Source organism: Tupaia chinensis, unplaced genomic scaffold, assembly GCF_000334495.1.
Source record: "Tupaia chinensis unplaced genomic scaffold, TupChi_1.0 Scaffold000605_1, whole genome shotgun sequence".
NCBI lineage: Eukaryota > Metazoa > Chordata > Mammalia > Scandentia > Tupaiidae > Tupaia > Tupaia belangeri.
Genome location: NW_006160123.1, coordinates 1098032 through 1116602, shown reverse-complemented (window position 1 = coordinate 1116602; position 18571 = coordinate 1098032). Strand labels below are relative to the sequence as shown.

At 40.4% G+C, this 18571-nt stretch overlaps 1 protein-coding gene across 3 annotated transcripts in view; it reads left to right on the top strand.

Annotated features, from left to right (window-relative positions):
• Positions 1–18571, top strand: part of GANC (glucosidase alpha, neutral C) — a 95523-nt gene that overhangs the window by 8995 nt on the left and 67957 nt on the right. For all 3 annotated transcript variants that reach the window (XM_014591658.2, XM_014591657.2, XM_006158650.3), the window contains exons 4-5: positions 10006–10133; positions 16041–16223. In XM_014591658.2, the coding sequence (XP_014447144.1) occupies positions 10006–10133; positions 16041–16223 (311 nt within the window). The remainder of the gene's footprint in view (positions 1–10005; positions 10134–16040; positions 16224–18571) is intronic.

Sequence of the window (18571 nt, the reverse complement as noted above, 5' to 3'; positions counted from 1 at the left end):
CAGTGCTATTAGTGATGGATGCCCCCTACTCCTGCACTACACATCTGTTGTAGTCTATTTGCTTTTACATTACTATAGATTAGTTCCACTTTTTGGATCTTGCAAATGTAAGGGATAGTGCCATTCAGGTCAGGTGCCAAAACCAGAGCCAGCAGATCTAAATGCCTGTAAAGGAAGGAAGCTACATTCCAGAAGGATCAATAAGATCTCAGCACAAAAACAGCACCTGACTCAGAAGGGAGCTAAGGAGCCCAGCAGTCAAGGACATATCATCTAGGATGTCAGCAACATAGTTCCCGAGACTGAGAACTGTGAAGACCTCTCAGAACAGATTCCATGTTCAAGTATTAAAGATATCAGAGCTGCAGAGGGAATTTGCATGCTCAGGCAAATACATGAGAATGTACATTTTGGAAGATTACCCTAAAATTCTGGACTTTTATCCCTCTCTTTATTCATGAGAGAGTGCATGTGCATGTACATGACAGCAAGAGAGAAAGAGGAGCGCCCTCCACTGAGTCTGGTTATACCATGACCCGCTTCTTCCAGTCCTCCCGCCCATTGGATCTTGGACACTTCCGCACATGCCTGCCATGTTTCAGGCTAACTGAACCAGGGATTCGAATTACAGTTGCAGTGTGAGATCTGGCTTTTTTCTTCTTATTTGCTGTGGGCACATGCTCTTACTAGAGAAAAGCAGAGAGAAAGTAAGAAAACACCCTCCAAGAAGGATGACCATGGCTGCAGTCCCTCCTCCTCCATTCTTCTCTTGGGATTTTGAGCATGCACACACATGTGCCTGGTGTGTTTCTTAAGCCTCCAGGTCTGGAACTTGAACCACGAAGTTGACCATATGAGATCCAGCTTCCTTCACCACCACATCACTGACTGACACAAGATCTGACTTTTCTTAAGTTTCCTATTACTGCTATACCAGAGAGTCAGCCCTAAACTCTTTTTTAACGTCCTTCTTATCACATGGAGTTGAAATGACTAACAGGTGCTTAAGATAATATGCTCACTGTCGGTTGATGGGGACAATGAAGATCCAGACAATAATTTCTAAAGCAGGACACACCTGTATCCAATTCATTGCATAGTCAAAGAGTTTCTATTATATATGTTTCTGGGAAGAAATAGGCATTTGAAGGTAGTTGCACATTAAGATATGGTATAAATGTGATCTGGAGATTTAAACAAACTGCATACATCTATGTATTCAGAATGATAGCTTTTTATTTCGAGTTCACAGAGACAGAGCCCAGAGTCTGAAAGGATCATATTCTGCTCACATCTGCAGTTCTCGAATTGCACTGATGAGGCAGATTCTGACAAACCTACCAGTCTAGTGCCTGTCTGCCTGCTCTCTTGAAATTCTTAAAGCAGTAACTTTGGAGTTGTCAAGATTTCTTGTTTATTTTTGAAATCCTTCCTTCCAAATTTCCTTCATCCAATATACCCCTTAATGAACAACCAAGAAACAGGACCTAGCTTCATTCAACATTGTCTTAGTCGGCTTGGGCTGCCATAACAAAATACCATAGACTCAGTGCTTAAACCACAAACATGTATCTCTCACAATTTTGGAGGATTGGAGTTCCAAGATCAAGGTGCCAGCAAATTTACTATCCAGAGAGCACAGTGGAGAACACTGTCTTGCTGTGTTCTCCCATGGTGGAGGGAAAGGGGGAAGAGGGAGGGAGTCGGTTATTTTTTATTATTAGGTTGTCGGGAAAGTGATGATGTAGTTTTCTATGCAAAAGTGTGTCATGACTTTCCTGACAACCCAATATTACAAGGGCACTAATCCCATCCTGAGGACTCTACCCTCATGGCCTCATCTAAACCTAGTTACCTCCCAAAAAAACCATCTCCAAATACCATTGCATTGGAGGTCAGGGCTTCAACATGTGGATTTTGGAGAAACAAAATTGAGTCCATAGTAAACATGATGTTCCTGGGGCACAGTAATGTTACAGAACAAGCTGATGTGTGGAACTGCATGTTTTCACCAGGTTAGGACATCTAGCTATGAAGAAAAGCTGGTTGCAGTTTCAGATACGTAAGTTGTTTCACAAAGGGTCCCAATTTAGTATTGTACTTATTCCTGATGACAGAATAATCAGATATTTTATAAAGACGCTTCCAGAAGAATATTTAAAAAGAAAGTGATCAAGAAAGTGTTGACTTATTTTTTAGAACTGTTTTTCCCCTATTATTACCAATTTTCTACCTTCCGTGAAAATTATCCCTGGGTTGAGAAGATTTAGTCTTGTGACATCAGTACAGGAAAATGTGTGATGTTATTGGAGTCTAGCTAAAAAGTACTTCTAGCAAGACTGTTTGGATCAGAGCTTTGCCTTCAGCCTACTTTTTTAAAAGATGTTTTAAATTTATTCCTGCTAGCACATGCATGAGCGAGAGAGAGAGAAAAGCACCCTCAACAGGTTCTCATCATGTTGAGATCCTCTTTCTCCAGCCCTTCAGCTTCTCAGAATCATGGGCATGTGAGCACATGCCTGGCCTGTTTTTGGGTCAGCCAGGAGATACAAACTCACGGTTGGCCATGTAGCTTCCAGCACTGCAGTTTAATTTGCTGCTGACCGCAGCTATGCCACAGCCTGCTCCTTGGCCTACTTTATATTGCTAATTTGATGCTTTCTCATGATATGGACAAACATATGTCAATATACTTTCTATTGAAGCCTGTTTACAAAGTTTCACGAGAGGGAACCAGCAGTTAGCGTAATGGCTATGTCGCTGGACTCCCACATAGTCGACCACGGTTCGTGTCCTGGACCCGGTGGCTTAAAACTCACGCCGGGCGCGTGTGCGTGCGTGCCCAAGATCCCGAGAGGAGAATGGAGGAGAAGGGATTGCAGCGTGACCATCCCCCCTGGGGGGTGATTTCTCGCTTTCTGTCTCTATGTCTCTCTCTGTCTGTCTGGCGAGCACACGCGCCCTACAGTGAAAATCTCTCAAAAAAAAGTTTCACCAGAGACAACACTTCTAGCAGCTTCTCCAAGGATGCAGGGTTGTCTCTGAGCACCACTGTGAAGTTACCCCTGACCTCTTCATCTAAGTGTGATAAAAATGAGACTGTCCAACCAGCTGCCTCCTTCAAAGATGAGGCACAACAGCCTCTGGTTAACCAGTATTGTTTCTGCAGGAATGGCCAGGAGCAGGCAGCTAATCTGGGAACAAGCCAAACACTTGGTCAGGTTAATTGTCTTTGGAATGAGCTCAGAGGTTGCCAGTGTCCCCCGAAGATCTGGGCTTCAATAAACAGATTGGCTGTCACTGTGGAAGAGGAAATCAGTGCCCTATAGCATTATTTTTTCAGATTTTTTTGCTATAGGGCATGTGTGTTTACCAAAGAGAGAAAAAGGAAGAGAGACTGAAAGTGAGAAATCACCCCCCAGGGAGATGGCCATATTGCAGTCCCTTTTTCTCCATCCTCCTCTTGGGATTTGGGCCACGCACACATGCCTGGTATGTTTCAAGCCGCCGAGTCCAGGACTCAAACTGCAATCAGCCATGTGAGAGTCTAGCTATGTAACCATTATGCCATCTTTTGGTCCCAACCCCCCTACAGCAATTTAATGATCTTTTAAGCCATTCTCTGAATCTTGGGAGGTCTTGATCAATACCTGGGGTGCTCTTACTCTTCTAGGCTTTTAGGCTATTTGTTAGATCATAGCTTAGAGACTTGCTGCCAGAGGCAAAGCAAGATCGATCCATCCATCAAGGAGGAGCTGTTAGAGTTGTAATTTCCCTTCTCTACACCTGCCATCATTTAAATATGTGTTCTAGGTCTGTTATGTTAACTCAGTTGCTGTCTCTGCTAGTGTGATGCCCAGTTCTGGGTAAATAAGGCTTTTGTTTTTAATTTTAGTTAGTTAGTTTTATTTTTTTCATTATCATTATTATTTTTTTTAATTCGACCAGAGAGAGACAACGAGAGGGAAAGGGAAAGTGAGAAAGGCAGCCACCAGGTCCAGGACTCGAACGAACTGCAGTCGGCAATGCAGGAGTCCAAAATCCCAACCACCACACCACCTGCTGGCCCCAAGGTAAATTTTTTTTTTGTTTAAATATAATTGTGTTTAGTCGTCTGTTAAATACAGGGGACTTCAAAAAGTTCATGGTAAATGGAATTCAAGGATGAATTTATTTCATTGCAAAAACAATTTGAAATCTATGCATAGTACATAGAGCTGTTACTACCACAATGATTGTTTTAGAATTATTTTATTTACTTTGATTTGACCAGAATTAGAGAGAGATAAAGAGAGAAAGAAAGTGAGAAAGTAAGCCACCAGGTCCAGGACTTGAACCACAGTTGGCCATGTGGGAATCAGAGCTCTCAACCACGTGCTGGCCCTCTATCATAATGATTTTTTAAAGAATTATTTTATTTTATCTTTATTTATTTATTTTATTTTAATTGACTAGAGAGAGAGAGAGAGAGAGAGAGAGCAAGCAAGCTGCCAGGTCCAGGACTTGAACCGCATTCGGCCATGTGGGGGTCCAGTGCACTTAACCACCATGCCACCTGCTGGCCCTCCCATAATGATTTTTACAGTGTATGATATTTTTGTCCTTGTGGTCATGAAAAAAAAATAATAACTGAACCAGACTTATTAATGACAAACTACCACATTTTATTTTTCTTTTTTAGAGATTTTTGCTATAGTGTATGTGTGCTCACCAGAAGGATAGAGAGAAACAGAGAGCAAGAAATTATTCCTCAGGGTAGATAGCCATGCCTTAATCCCTTTTCCTCCATTCTCTTCTTGGGATTTTGGGCATGCACACACATGCACCCAGTGTGAGTTTTAAGCCACCAGGTCTGGGACTTGAATGGTGGTCAACTACATGGGAGTCCAGTGACATAACCATTACACCATCTGCTCATCCCAGATTTTACCTGTTTTTATTGTGTGGGGAGAAATAAGATAGGAAAAGGAAATTCATGTTTTTTTTCCTAGCTTGTGAGAGGTGGGCCTCTAAGTAAAGGTGTATGAAAACCAGTTTGAGATTCATAATACTAAAAAGAACCTCCAAAATGTATTCCTTCCTCTAAGGATTTATCTCGGGCCTCTGTTGAAGTGGACATTTACATGTCTTCCTTTTTTTTTTTTTTTTAAGAGAGATTTTTACTATAGGGTGCATGTGCTTGCCAGTGAGACAGGAAGCAAGAAATCATCTCCAGGGGGATGGCCACACCACAATCCCTTTTCCTTCATTCTCCTCTCAGGATTTTGGTCATGCATGCTCACACACCTGGTGTGAGTTTTAAGTCCCCAGGTCCAGTACTCGCACCACGGTCAACTACGTGGAAGTTCAGCGACCATTACACCATCTGCTGGTCCCCACGTCTTAAGTATTTAACAGAACAAAATCCATCTCTCTCACCTCATTTAAAATTTCCATTTAAATTGTTTAAATATATGTTTGCTCACTTATTTTACAAATATATCTAGCTGCAATTTGAATATAACTGCTATTATCCAAGGACAAATATTAAATTCTCAATTTAACCATTTGAACTTCTTGTATTTTTCACTTTATTTATTTTATTTATTTATTTTAATTTGACAAGAGTGAGAGAGAGAGAGAGAAAGGAAAAGTTAGAAAGCAAACTGCCAGGTCCAGAGCTCAAACCACGGTCAGCCATGTGGGAGTTCAGTGCCCTTAACCACTATGCCACCTGTCAGCCCCATGGACTTTTTTTTTTTTTTTTTTAGCTTTTGCTACAGGGCTTGTGTGCTTACCAGAGAGAGACTGAGGGGAAAGGGGGAGTGAGAGAGCACTCTGTAGGGCAGATGGCAGTCCCTTCCCCTCCATTCTTCTCTCTGATTTGGGGCAAGCACACACATGCCTATAGTGATTTTCAAGCCACTGGGTTTGGCTTGCAGTTGGCCGTATGGGATTCCAGCTGCCTTAACCTCCACACCACCTCCTCTACCTGCTGATCCTTAACTTACCTTCTTTTTTTAAAAAAATTATTTTCTTCAGGAACCAGCAGTTAGCATAATGGCTATGTCGCTGGACTCCCACGTAGTGAACTGTGGTTCGAGTCCTGGACCCGGTGGCTTAAACTCACGCCGGGCGCATGTACTTGCATGCCCAAGATCCTGAGAGGAGAACGGAGGAGAAGGGTTTGCGGCGTGGCCATCCCCCCTGGGGGGTAATTTCTCGCTTTCTATCTCTCTGTCTGTCTCTGTCTGTCTGGCGAGCACACACGCCCTATAGCAAAAAAAATCTCTCAAAAAAAATTATTTTATTCAATTTTATAACTTATTCTTTCATTTGACCAAAGAGACAGAAAGTGAGAAAGCAAGCCATCAGATCTGGAATTTGAATCATGGTTGGCCATATGGGAGTTCAGCATCTTAACCACCACTCCACTTGCCAGCCCTTTAATTTATTTTCTTAATGCATTTTTTTCATTATCATTTTCAGTCATCACTGATAGGAGAAAAAGACTTGGTAATTTATTTGTAGATTACATCATAAATATCCAATCAGGTTCCTAGAAAATAAGAATGGGAATATATGGAAATTCTTAATATTTTTTAAATAATTATTTTATTTATCTTTTTTTTTTTTAATTAAAGGTCAAAGAGAAACAATGAGAGTGAGAGAGAGAAAGATAGAGTGAGAAAGCAAACTGCCAGGTCCAGGACTTGAATCATGGTTGGCCTTGTGGGAGTCTAGCACCCTTAACCACTACACCATCTACTGGCCCCAATTCTTTTGTTTTTTTGAGAGATTTTTTTGCTATAGGGTGGTCAACTACATGGGAGTCCAGCGACATAGCCATTACGCCAACTGCTGGTCCCCCAGCCCCAATTCTTAATATTTTTGATAGAATAATGTAACATTTATGTCTACATTTTTTTTGAAAGGCTAAGGTTTTAGTAGAAGGATTGGGCAATAACTGCAATTAAGCCTCAAAAAATGAAAAAATGAAAGGACCAGCAGTTAGCGTAATGGCTATGTCGCTGAACTCCCACGTAGTCGACTGCGGTTCGCATCCCGGACCCGGTGGCTTAAAACTCACTCCGGGCGCGTGTGCGTGCATGCATGCCCAAGATCCCGAGAGGAGAATGGAGGAAAAGGGATTGCGGCGTGGCCATCCCCCCTGGGTGGTGATTTCTTGCTTTCTGTCTCTCTGTCTCTCTCTGTCTGTCTAGCGAGCACACGCGCCCTATAGCTAAACCCTCTCAAAAAAAATGAAAAATGAAAGCTATGTTAGTGATACTAAGAGATGAGAATGAATGTGGATATTGATCTTGAAAAGGGCTACCACATTGGAAAAATTCCCTTGCTAAATTAAGTTAAAATGAAAATAAAATGGGACCAGTAGTTGGCATAATGACTATGTCACTGGATTCCCATGTAGTCAACTGTGGTTCGAGTCTCGACCTGGTGGCTTAAACTTATAATGTGTGTATGTGTGTGCATGTCCAAGATCCCGAGAGGAGAATGGAGGAGAAGGAATTGCATTGTCACCATCCCCCTCCCCTCTCTGTCTTTCTGGTGAGTGCACGTGCCCTGTAGCAAAAACCTCTCCAAAAAAAAAAAAAAAAGAAAGAAAGAAAGAAAACAAAATGGAATTTTAACTGATTTGTACATCATGTGTTATGATGAAAACAAGGTTACTGCTACCTCCTCCCTTATAGTAAAGATTTTTTCCTAGCCTATTTTCTCAAGAAAAGAATCCACAGCCCAGTCTTAGATTTTAAAACATTTTTTTTAAAAAGCTATTTTACTAAAAATGGGAGGCTCTCTACATAGCTGGATGCAGTTTGCTAATATAGGCAGATAACCTATGTGTTCTCTGCTCATTAAGTTCTTGTCACATTTTGCCTATGCAAAATACTGAAACCCCTCTCCTTCAGACATTCTCACAGTCGTCCTTAATATTCCCCTTCTTTCCCCTCCCACAACAGCACTGTTCCTTGTTCTTCCAACCTAATGCTTACTATGTTAATTTTGTATCTATGAATTATAACTTCTCAAAGAGCTTAGTTATCATAATATTGATATGCCAAATAAATATTAGTTGAATTGTAGAGAGCAAGAGAAATATATATCTAACTAGGGAGATCATAACGGGATTCCAGCTTTTTTGTAATTGGAACACATTTCATTTTCAAATGTTAGAATTCCAATTGCATAATTGTTACATTGCTGGACTCTCATGTATTTGATCGTGGTTCAAATCCCAGACCTGGTGGCTTAAATTTACACAAGGCACGTGTACATGTGTGCCCAAAATCCCAAGAGGAAAATGGAGGAGAAGGGATTGCAGCATGGCCATCTCCCCTGGGAGGTGAGTTCTTGCTTTTTGTCGCTGTGTCTCTCTCTGTCTCTTCAGCAAGTGCACTTGCCCTATAGCAAAAATCTCTCTTAAAAAAAGGAGGGGAATAATTCCAGTGGCTTTGAAAGTATTTCAAATATATAAAAGAGCACTAAACATGTAAGCCATATGATCACTACTACTTTATAACTCTGTATTAGAGTGTCTATAACAACATCTGCAACTAACACAGTATTTCCCTGGTCACTCTTCAATGTCAGTGTTGGAGTACCCCGTCTTCTCTCCTATTCTCAAGAGGCAAAGTTCCAGGGACCGGCAAATAGAGTGGTGGTTAAGGGCACTGGACACCCACATGGCCGACTGCAGCTAGATTCCTGGATCTGAGGCTTGCTTTCTCACTTTCTTTCTCTCCCTCTCTCTGTCCCTTTCTGATCAAATTAAAATAAAGAAAGAAATAAAGTTAAGTAAAATAATTCTTTTTAAAAAAGAGGCAAGGTTGCAGTAACATTACCTTATTGGTGCTGGATTCCTATCTTACTTGGACCACATTGTACTTGTTTTACATTACGTCACACAGCTTAGCCAGCTTAGCTGTCATTTAACAGACCTGATAATAAATACAGGTACCTAGTTATAACTAAAATTTGGCATCACACATGGTAAAGAGTTTGCAGTAGACCATTGTGGCATGGCATACCAGTTAAGAACTACTGCCTGTAAATGTTCCTCTGATCTGGATGCCTGATTTTTTAAACCCAAGTCTAGGCATTTCTACTTTCTTATAGTTTATTGTTATTGTTTTAATTTTTTTTTTTGAGAGGTTTTTGCTATAGGGCATGTGTACTCGCCAGAAAGACAAGAGAGAGATGGAGAGATGGGATGTGAGAAATCAACCCCCAGGGGGGATGGCCACGCCGCAATCCCTTCTCCTCGATTCTCCTTTTGGGATCTTGGGCACGCATGCACACGCGCCAGCATGAGTTTAAACCACCGGGTCCAGGATTCGAACTGTGGTCGACTACATGGGAGTCCGGCGACATAGCCATTATGCCAATTGCTGGTCCCGTTATTGTTTTAATTTTTATTTTCCAAACTCTATGTTCTTTTCATAGTTCTAAGTTGCTTCCATCTCCCACTGTAGGTCAAATTTTATCTGAATTCTCCAGTCTCTTGAGAAACTCTGCCAGGCCTTATTCTAAACTACAAAATTCCTTGATTTTAGTGTAAGTTTCATGTCATCTGCTACTAGATTACATTAATGACCATCATTTTACCTCCGTTCTTTTCTATGTCCCATTACCCTTCATCTTTTATTCATCTGGAGCCTAGTTACTCCGCTTTTAAGGCCCAAACTCATATGTCCTAATTTTCCAAGCCCAATTTCCATTTCAGCTTGTTACTCAATAAAATTATTTCATTTTAGATCCTGGTTTGGGCAATTATATGTTCACTGAGCCATAGAACATACAGAAGGTATTTCTTATTACTACAAAGGTATAGCTAAATAAATGCATATATAAATTGGAGAACTTTTTCTTTTGATCATTGCCATTGATCTCCAATTTGCTAGGCCTATCATAACTTAAACAAATACTTTTCTAGTTATTGTCATTTGTATAGAATTGACCATCTTTGGGGAAACCTTGAAGGTAATCTCATCTATCTATTTCCAGGTTCCTCTCTTGGCTGAAGTTTATGGTATAGAGGGAAACATTTTCAGGCTTAAAATCAATGAGGAAACGCCCCTGAAACCCAGATATGAAGTTCCTGATGTCCTCACAAGCAAGCCAAACTCTGTACGGTAAGCCACGAAACGAGGTATCTTAGATACACTCTCAGTAGTTCTTTTATCATACCTTCAGTAATAGATTTATATGCACCTTTTTAAAAGAATTCTTTAATTAAATTTTATTATTATTTTAAAATTTGACAAGAGAGATAAAGGGAAAGTGAGAAATCAAGTCACCAGATCCAGGACTTGAACTGTGGTCAGCACCTTAACCATCATGCCAACTGCTGGCCCTGCATGTATCTTCTATTTTTTCAGTTCAATGCTACAGTCCTTTGCAGAGTTAATATTCAGTTATTTGGGGAACAAGTTTATCTGTCTTCCATTGTGTTATCCATTCTGTTTTTAATTCATCCACTATTTGACTCAGGGGGAGATAGAGCCCTGTTCCCTTTCTCACGAAGAAAGCAGTTTGTTAGCAGAATTGGGGAGCATGTCAAAGAAAAGCTGCTTAATTTATCCACTCATTAACAGCAGGACTCCAGAGATCTAATGCACTCCCATGCTTATAGTAATTTATACAGTTAAACTGGCTCACTTCTAATTAAGGGCATTCTCAGAAGTCTAGCATGTAATTTTGCTTAGAGTCAGAGATAAATTAATAATCAGTGTATAAGTGAAAAAAAAATCTTTGGGGACTAAAGCATTTTTCAAGTACTTGCATAATTTTCAACGGTTCTCACCATACTTTCCAGTGATATTCCAACTTCTTATTGCCTGTTGGTATCTGTTATATTTCATATTATTTAATGAAGAAACATAAGATTATACCAGATGCTTCATTTTTATTAAATAATTACCATGGTTTTTCCATAAAAATCTACTTAATTATAAGGAGAAATTAATTCAGGTATGGTAGAACTATCTTTTTTTTTTTTTTTAAGAGATTTTTGCTATAGGGCGCGTGTGCTCGCCAGACAGACAGAGACAGACAAAGAGACAGAAAGTGAGAAATCACCCCCCGGGGGGATGGCCACGCCACAATCCCTTCTCCTCCATTCTCCTCTCAGGATCTTGGGCATGCACACACACGCGCCTGGCGTGAGTTTTAAGCCACCGGGTCCGGGACGCAAACTGCGGTCGACTGCGTGGGAGTCCAGTGACATAGCCATTACACTAACTGCTGGTCCCAATGGTAGAACTATCTTAAGTTAAAAGTATATCTATCAACTGAGCTGCTACAATATGGCAAGAACATAGAAAACAGAAATTTAAAAGATAATGTTCTCAAGGCTTTTGTAGTTTGGCAGTTGAGTCAAGGCATATAAATGTATAAGTATAAAAACCACTTGGTTGGGACCAGCGGGTGGCATGGTGGTTAAGGCGTTGGGCACTCCCACATGGCCAACCACGGTTGGACCTGGTAGCTTGCTTTCTCACTTTCCCTCTCTTTTCTCTCTGTCTCTCTGGTCAAATTAAAATAAATGAATAAATAAAGTTAATAAATAATTTTTTAAAACCACTTGGTTATGGGGCCAGTAGATGGCATAACAGCCATGTCACTGGACTCCCACATAGTTGACCACGGTTCGAGTCTTGGACCCGGTGGCTTAAAAAACTCTTGCCAGGCATGTGTGCATGTGTGCCCAAAATCCCAAGAGGAGAATGGAGAAGAAGGGATTGCAGCGTGGCTATTCCCCCAGGGAATGATTTCTCACTTTCTGTCTCTCTACTATGCCACCTGCCATCCCCTTTGTTTTTCTTTTCAAGATTTTTTCTAGAAAAAATAGCTGTTGCAATAACTGCAAAAACTAGAAGGCTATAAATTACATTTCTCCATTTCCTGTACTCCCTTGTAGCTAGAGATTCTGATGTAATCCAGTTTCCACCAGTCAGACTTACAGAAATCTTGAGTTGAGGCCCAGATGTGGTAGCACATGTTGAATCAGCTGCTTCTTGGCAGGCTCAGACCACACAGGAGGCTCGGGTTCACTTACCATCTTCCCTAGGAAAAAATTTAAAAATTTAGACACAGTGGTACATGCCTGTGGTTCCAGCTACCAATTAGTCTGAGGCAAGAGGTCCACAATCTCGTGGCCAGTGTGAAAACATAGCGAGTCCATGTCTGAAGAGCCAGGCATGGTGGGGAGTGCCACGGGTTATCCCAGCTATTTTGGGGGCTAAGGCAGGAGGATCGCAATACAGTTAGACCCTGTTTAAAATGCCCCCCCCACACACATACACACATACTACACTCAAATCTTGATTTAGGGATCAAATTCCTTATTTTGCTTATATACATCTGGAAGCTATGGAGTGACTTTAAGGCCATTAGTTAGAGCAGTGGTTTCTTGATCTCCAGATTACAGCTAAGGGGGCATGATCCTAGAGCCCAGCCATTGTCACAGTGACTTTTGATTACTCAACTTCATGATCTAGCTGAGATAGTTCCATTGACCATGCAGTTATGCAGTATTGTTACAAAGGTCATTACTAGGTGACCAACCTAGAACCTACTACCACAGCTTTTGTCATGATATTATAAGTAACTAATTCCCAAATCACGTCATTTGCTTTCTTCTTAAAAATATTGACTTCTTTCTGTTATCTACAGTTGACCCTTGTTTGTATAATAGTTGGCATCAGAAGTAGGGATAAACAACAGACCATTAAGAATGAGAATATGAGAGTGGTAGGATGACCTTTCTGAATTTGGAAGTGGTTAGGACCTAGTTATTAGAGGGTAGGGTTTTGGTGTTATGAGTTGAAATTTGTCCACTCAAAACTCATACGTTGAAGTCCTAACTCCCAGTACCTCAAAAAACGGGACTGTGTCTAGAGGTAGGGTCTTTAAAGAAATTGAAGTAGGGTCATTAGAGAGGTCCTAATTCATTATGACTGGTGTCCTTGTAAGAAAAGGAAGTTCAGAGACACACACAGAGACAGAGGGACCTTGTGAGGACACAGAGAAAAGGAAGACATCGACAAGCCACGGAAATAGGCCTTGTAAGAAACCAAACTTGCTAACACCTTAATCTAGGATTTCTAACTTCCTGAATCGTGAGAAAAAAAGCTTAAACTCCCCCATCTGTGGTATCTTATTATGTCAGCCCTAGCAAACTAACACAGCTAGCCGTAGACCACAGCATTCTCTGGCAGAATTATTTAAATTACTGCTGGTGGCCAACTGAAGTGCCAGTTATAAGCAAAGCGATAGGGCCATCCCATATTATGATTGTCATAGAACTTAAAACTTTGAGGTGAGAGACTAGCAGATAGCATAATGGTTACATTTTTGGACTCCTAGTTGACTGCAGTTTGAGTCCTGGACCTAGCAACTTAAAGCTGACGCTGGGTGTGTATGTTTGTGCCAAAGATCCCAAGAGGAGGCTGGAGAAGGGATTGCAGTTTGGCCATTCCCCCTGGAGGGTGATTGCTCACTTTCTGTCTGTCTGTCTGTCTCTTTTTCTCTGTGTGTCTCTCCAGTGAGCACATTCACCCTATAGCAAAAATATCTCTTAAAAAAAAACAAAACTGCAAGATGGGCTTGCTGCTGTTAGCTTTCTTGAAGAGCTTTAAAAAAAAATGGTCACAAAGATTTAAATTCTTAGCTCAAGGAATCATCAGAAAACGAATAAGTTGCTATGACAATCCTAAAATCTCTCTCATCTCTTGTAGCTGAAGGGTCCTTGTAGCTAAAAATCAGATACAGGTTTGATCATGAATCAGACCACAATTTGAGCATTAGACCACAAGTTGAATTCATAGACTCCTCACATCCGTGAATTTAGGGCCTTAGCTGGGAAAATGTAGGACACCTCAAAGTTGAAGAAAAACATTTGGGAAGATCTGGATAAGTCTGTATATTCAAACCTCAAAACCACTGAGAGTCTTATTCCAACAGATGCAGCTCCTCCTGCTCTGTCTGATAAAGCTTGATCCTGCCTTGCCTGGGCACCCTACGTTGGCCTCACCTAACATATGCTTGCAGGGAGGTCCCAGTGCCCTAGTGCCTCCTTCACTGCCTCCAGGCCCTCTTTAGAGTCAGACCTCAACATGCCCAGAGGACCAGTTGTAATCAAACCAAGTAAGAAAAGGCTTGCATGCCTAAAGAATGAAAAGATCTTCTAATAACAAATACCTGGGAAATATATACATAGAAATGGTTTCTGGAGGATTCCTAGATCAGAAGAAAGGAGCACAATCTTAGGCTAAATTTATTAACAAATGTACACAAACCAGCAAATACAGATTTGATATACTACCTTGGACAGCTTAGAATGGTTCCAGTAGTTTACTTGTTGATTAACTATGGTCTAAACTCAGCAGTAGATTCTGCTGAATGAAGTTAAAATACCAGAAATTCCTTGGCACAGTGTAGAAGAAACTCTCCACTGGCATAGGGAATAAAGGTGCTGTGGCTTCGTCATACACCACCAGGTCATCTAGCCCATAACTCTGTTCCCCAAGTGAATCCAGGACTTACTTCCTTTATTGAAAAGTGCATAGGTGAGGTAATAATTGGAAAGCATTGCAGTGAATTTCTTTCTTTTATAGGCTTGAGTTAATAGTGGCAAATGATGCCATTAAAATGAACTCCCTAATTTCAGGGAAGATGATGAGACTCCAGGTAACAGAGGCAAAGTAGCAGCATTTAGTTGTCAGAGACAAGGTGGGCATAATTCTGTAACATGCAGTAGGAGCCATGTGCCACGCAAAATGGTCTATCCCTCAGGGCAGTGATCAATTTACTGTGGGGTCTATTAGACTGAAATACACGGGCCAAAGTCCTATTCGATGGAAAATCAGAAGAAGTCAATCTAAATTTTATAAACAGTAAGATACATCCTCTCACCCAACTCCAGAGTTTCTAGATCTAAAGCTTCGCACTTGAAAGGGAAGTCTAGACTCCATGGAAAAGGACTAGAAGGATATAATGAAAAGATAAATCATCCCTTCTAACCATCCCTAAAGAGTCTTAGGACCACTGACCAGGGTAACTATGCACCAGAGAAAGGGAAATATTTAGGAATTTTAGATGCTTGTTCTGAGCTTGCATAATTCCTGAATATTCAAAACATCCTAACAGTCTTCCTACCTAGTTGGAGGCTAATGGGAATGGGACAATAGATAAATAAATAAAATTTAAGGGGGACCCGCAGTTGGCATAATGGCTATGTCACTGGACTCCCATGTAATTGACCACAGTTCGAGTTCTGGACCCAGTGGCTTAAACTCATGACAGGTGCATATGCATGCATGCCCAAGATCCCAAGAGGAGAATAGAGGAGAAGGGATTGCGGCATGGCCATCCCCCCGTCCTAAGGGGTGATTTCTTGTTTTCTGTCTCTGTCTTTCTGGAAAGCACACACTCCCTATAGCAGAAACCTCTCAAAAAACCTCTTTTTTTGAACTAGTTTCATCCCACTGTGGACCCAAACTATGTTATTTTCTTAGTTTCTAAGAATATGGTTGAAATGAGAAAGGAAAACAATGTTTAGATTCTATATCCAGAGTTTGAGACTGAGGGATGATGATGATAGCTAGTATTTATTGAGTGTTTATTGTGTGTTAGGCACTACATCAAGTGCCTACACTTGACATTAAGTGAAATCATGCCTTTACATACATGTACATACATTTACATGCCTTTACATGCATGATCTCATTTAAGTCTCTCCAAAATCTATTGATTGTTGCTTTTATAATTTCCCCCTTATAGATTAGGGAACTGAGACCTAGAAAAGTTGAATAACTTTGTTATCTAAAGTTATGTGCCTATCAATAGTTCATGGTGGAGTTACAATCAGTCTAAGCTCTCTAACCCCGAAGCCCATGTTCTTATTGATAGTCCTCTAGTGCCTTATCTGTGCTATGTCCCATGAATATTGATTTATAAATTAATTACTTTGAATTGCAAAGTACATAGAGCCATATGAACCTACAGCAATTTATTTTTCTTTCTGTTTTGTTTTCTAGGCTGATTTCTTGTTCAGGTGATACAGGCAATCTGGTACTGGCAGATGAAAAAGGAGAGCTGAAGTGTCATATCATGGCAAACCCATTCAAAGTAGACTTGGTATCTAAAGAAGAGGTTGTGTTGAGCATAAATGCCCAGGGCCAGTTATACTTTGAACACCTACAGATTCCTCTCAAACAAAGGTATTTTTGCATATTACTTTAACATATAAGTCCTTAAGAAAACCAGATCATGAATATCAGTTGCTAAATAGATAACATGTTATATCATAGAAAATTAGTTTGCATTATTCGTTATAGTATTGTTTTGAAAAATTTAATATTCTCACCTATGTGGATCAATACAGGTTTTGTGACAAAAATGATTCCAACACTTTTGTGAATGATACACTCTTAACACATCCTGTGTGTGACCCATGGCATTTCTACCGTCCGCTCCTGTCTGAAAAAGCACTCTCTGATTGGACAGATCTTCACGTGAACTAGCATGTCTCGATACTTTTACTTCACTCCCTTACAGTAACACGAATTACCCTAGACTTTAATAATTGTCCAGGAATTTCCCAGGACCATGTACTTAACCAAAGCTGTTTGTGGGGTGGAGGAAGGGAGGGCAGGGTCACATGAATCAAGAGATAATGGTGAGGAGATTCTTGTTCTGTTTTTACCAATACTGTTTTTAAACCTTCTAGTCTTTAGTTTTATTTCAATCATAATAGTAATCATTATACATCTTTAAGAAGCATTCAACATCCATTATTCCCACATATTCCCAAACATTTCTAGGTTTCAACTTATTTGTTTTTTAATTTTAAGATTTAAAATTATCTTATTTTCTTATAACAACTAATGTGTTCATTGTAGGCAAATTGGAGAATTTTTGTTTGTTTTTGCCATAGGGTGTGCGTGCTCACCAGAGAGAGACAAAGAGAGTGAAAGTGAGAAATCACCTCCTTAGGGGTTGGCCTTAGACAATCCCTTCTTCTCCATTCTCCTGTCAGGATTCTAGGGATGCGCACACACACACACACACACACACACACACACACACACACACACACACACATAGAGAGAGCATTATTTTCAAGCCACTGAGTCTGGGACTCGAGCCATAGTCAGCCATGTGGGAATCCAGCACCTCAACCACCAAGCCACTTTCTGGCCTGGAGAATATTTTTTAAAAAGAAAAATTTAAATACTTATAATTCCATCACCTACTCTTAGTATCTTTTTCTTTCTTTGTTTTAAAAATTATTTATTTAATTTTATATATTCATTTATTTATTTCAGTTGACTAGAGAGAAAGCAAGAAAGCAAGCCACTAGGTCCGAGGCTCAAACTGTGGTCAGCTTGTGGTTTTGCCCAGCACCTTAACCATCACGCCACCTGCTGGTCTCCTTTTTCTTTTTTTGTAATTGAGATTTATTGGCAGTACAGACATTTCAATCTGTACCCAATGTTTAACATTCTTACCAAAAATTTAAAAATCCAAGTACTGTGATTCTTTTTAAGTTATTCCAGTGACATTCTAGTTTCAAATTTGTAGGCAACTTTTCTCTAAGAATATATCAAGTACCACTGTCTTCAGTGTTGAAAGCTGTTATGTACGTCCCACCAAATCACAATTTAGTATCATACACACTACATACTGAAATTTTCAATCTTTCACAGCACATTAACAAAATTATTAGGAAAACTGGGCTACTATACCCAAAGATGTTGCAGAGTGCACACAATTCTGATAGAGCAACAGTCAAGGAGTGGTTTTCTTTAGGAAACAGTACTACTAAAAAACATAATAGAAGTAACTTAAAATGTTCAAGACACACTAAATGCATGACTGTGATTTCAAACTGCCATTTCATACACTTTGTATTTAGGGTATAAAAACTACCCACCCACCCCCACCTATGGAATGTTAAGCTGATGCACAAGAGAGTCAAAGCCTCCTGTAAGTCACTATCCCACTGTTTTCTGGTTGTACTAAAATATAAACAACCAGGAAATTATTTTACCTCTTAAAAAAAGCATTTACACTTAAAAAATGGGATGAGATGATATTCCCTCTTTCTTAAAAATGTTTCTAAAGCTACTAAAAAACTTGTATTTACAAAATAGTTGGTAAAAATATTCCTCTGGGTTGTACAAGAAGGGAGACAGGGACCACTGGTAAGACACGATACATGACAATACTCAGATTTGACTTCTTTCTCAGAGGGTGGATTCTCCTCATTTTTAGTTTCTCCATTTGCTGAAGATGTATCTTCTTTAGTGTCTCAGTTGGCCACTTCAACCTGTTTCCCTCTCCTCCACTTTTCCCTTTGGTTTGCTCTCTTGTCTGAAGATTTCTCCCTCCTTGCTGCCTTTTTTATTTAGTCAACAACTTCGCACATCTCCTCTTGGGCTCCTTCTTTGCTGCCCTCACCTGAGCTGACTTTCCTCTTGGGCATCTTGGCTGTGGACAAGGAGCGTGCTGGGTGCCTGCGGTTCCACAGCGCACAGAGCCTTCACAGAGCTGAGGGAGATGCTGC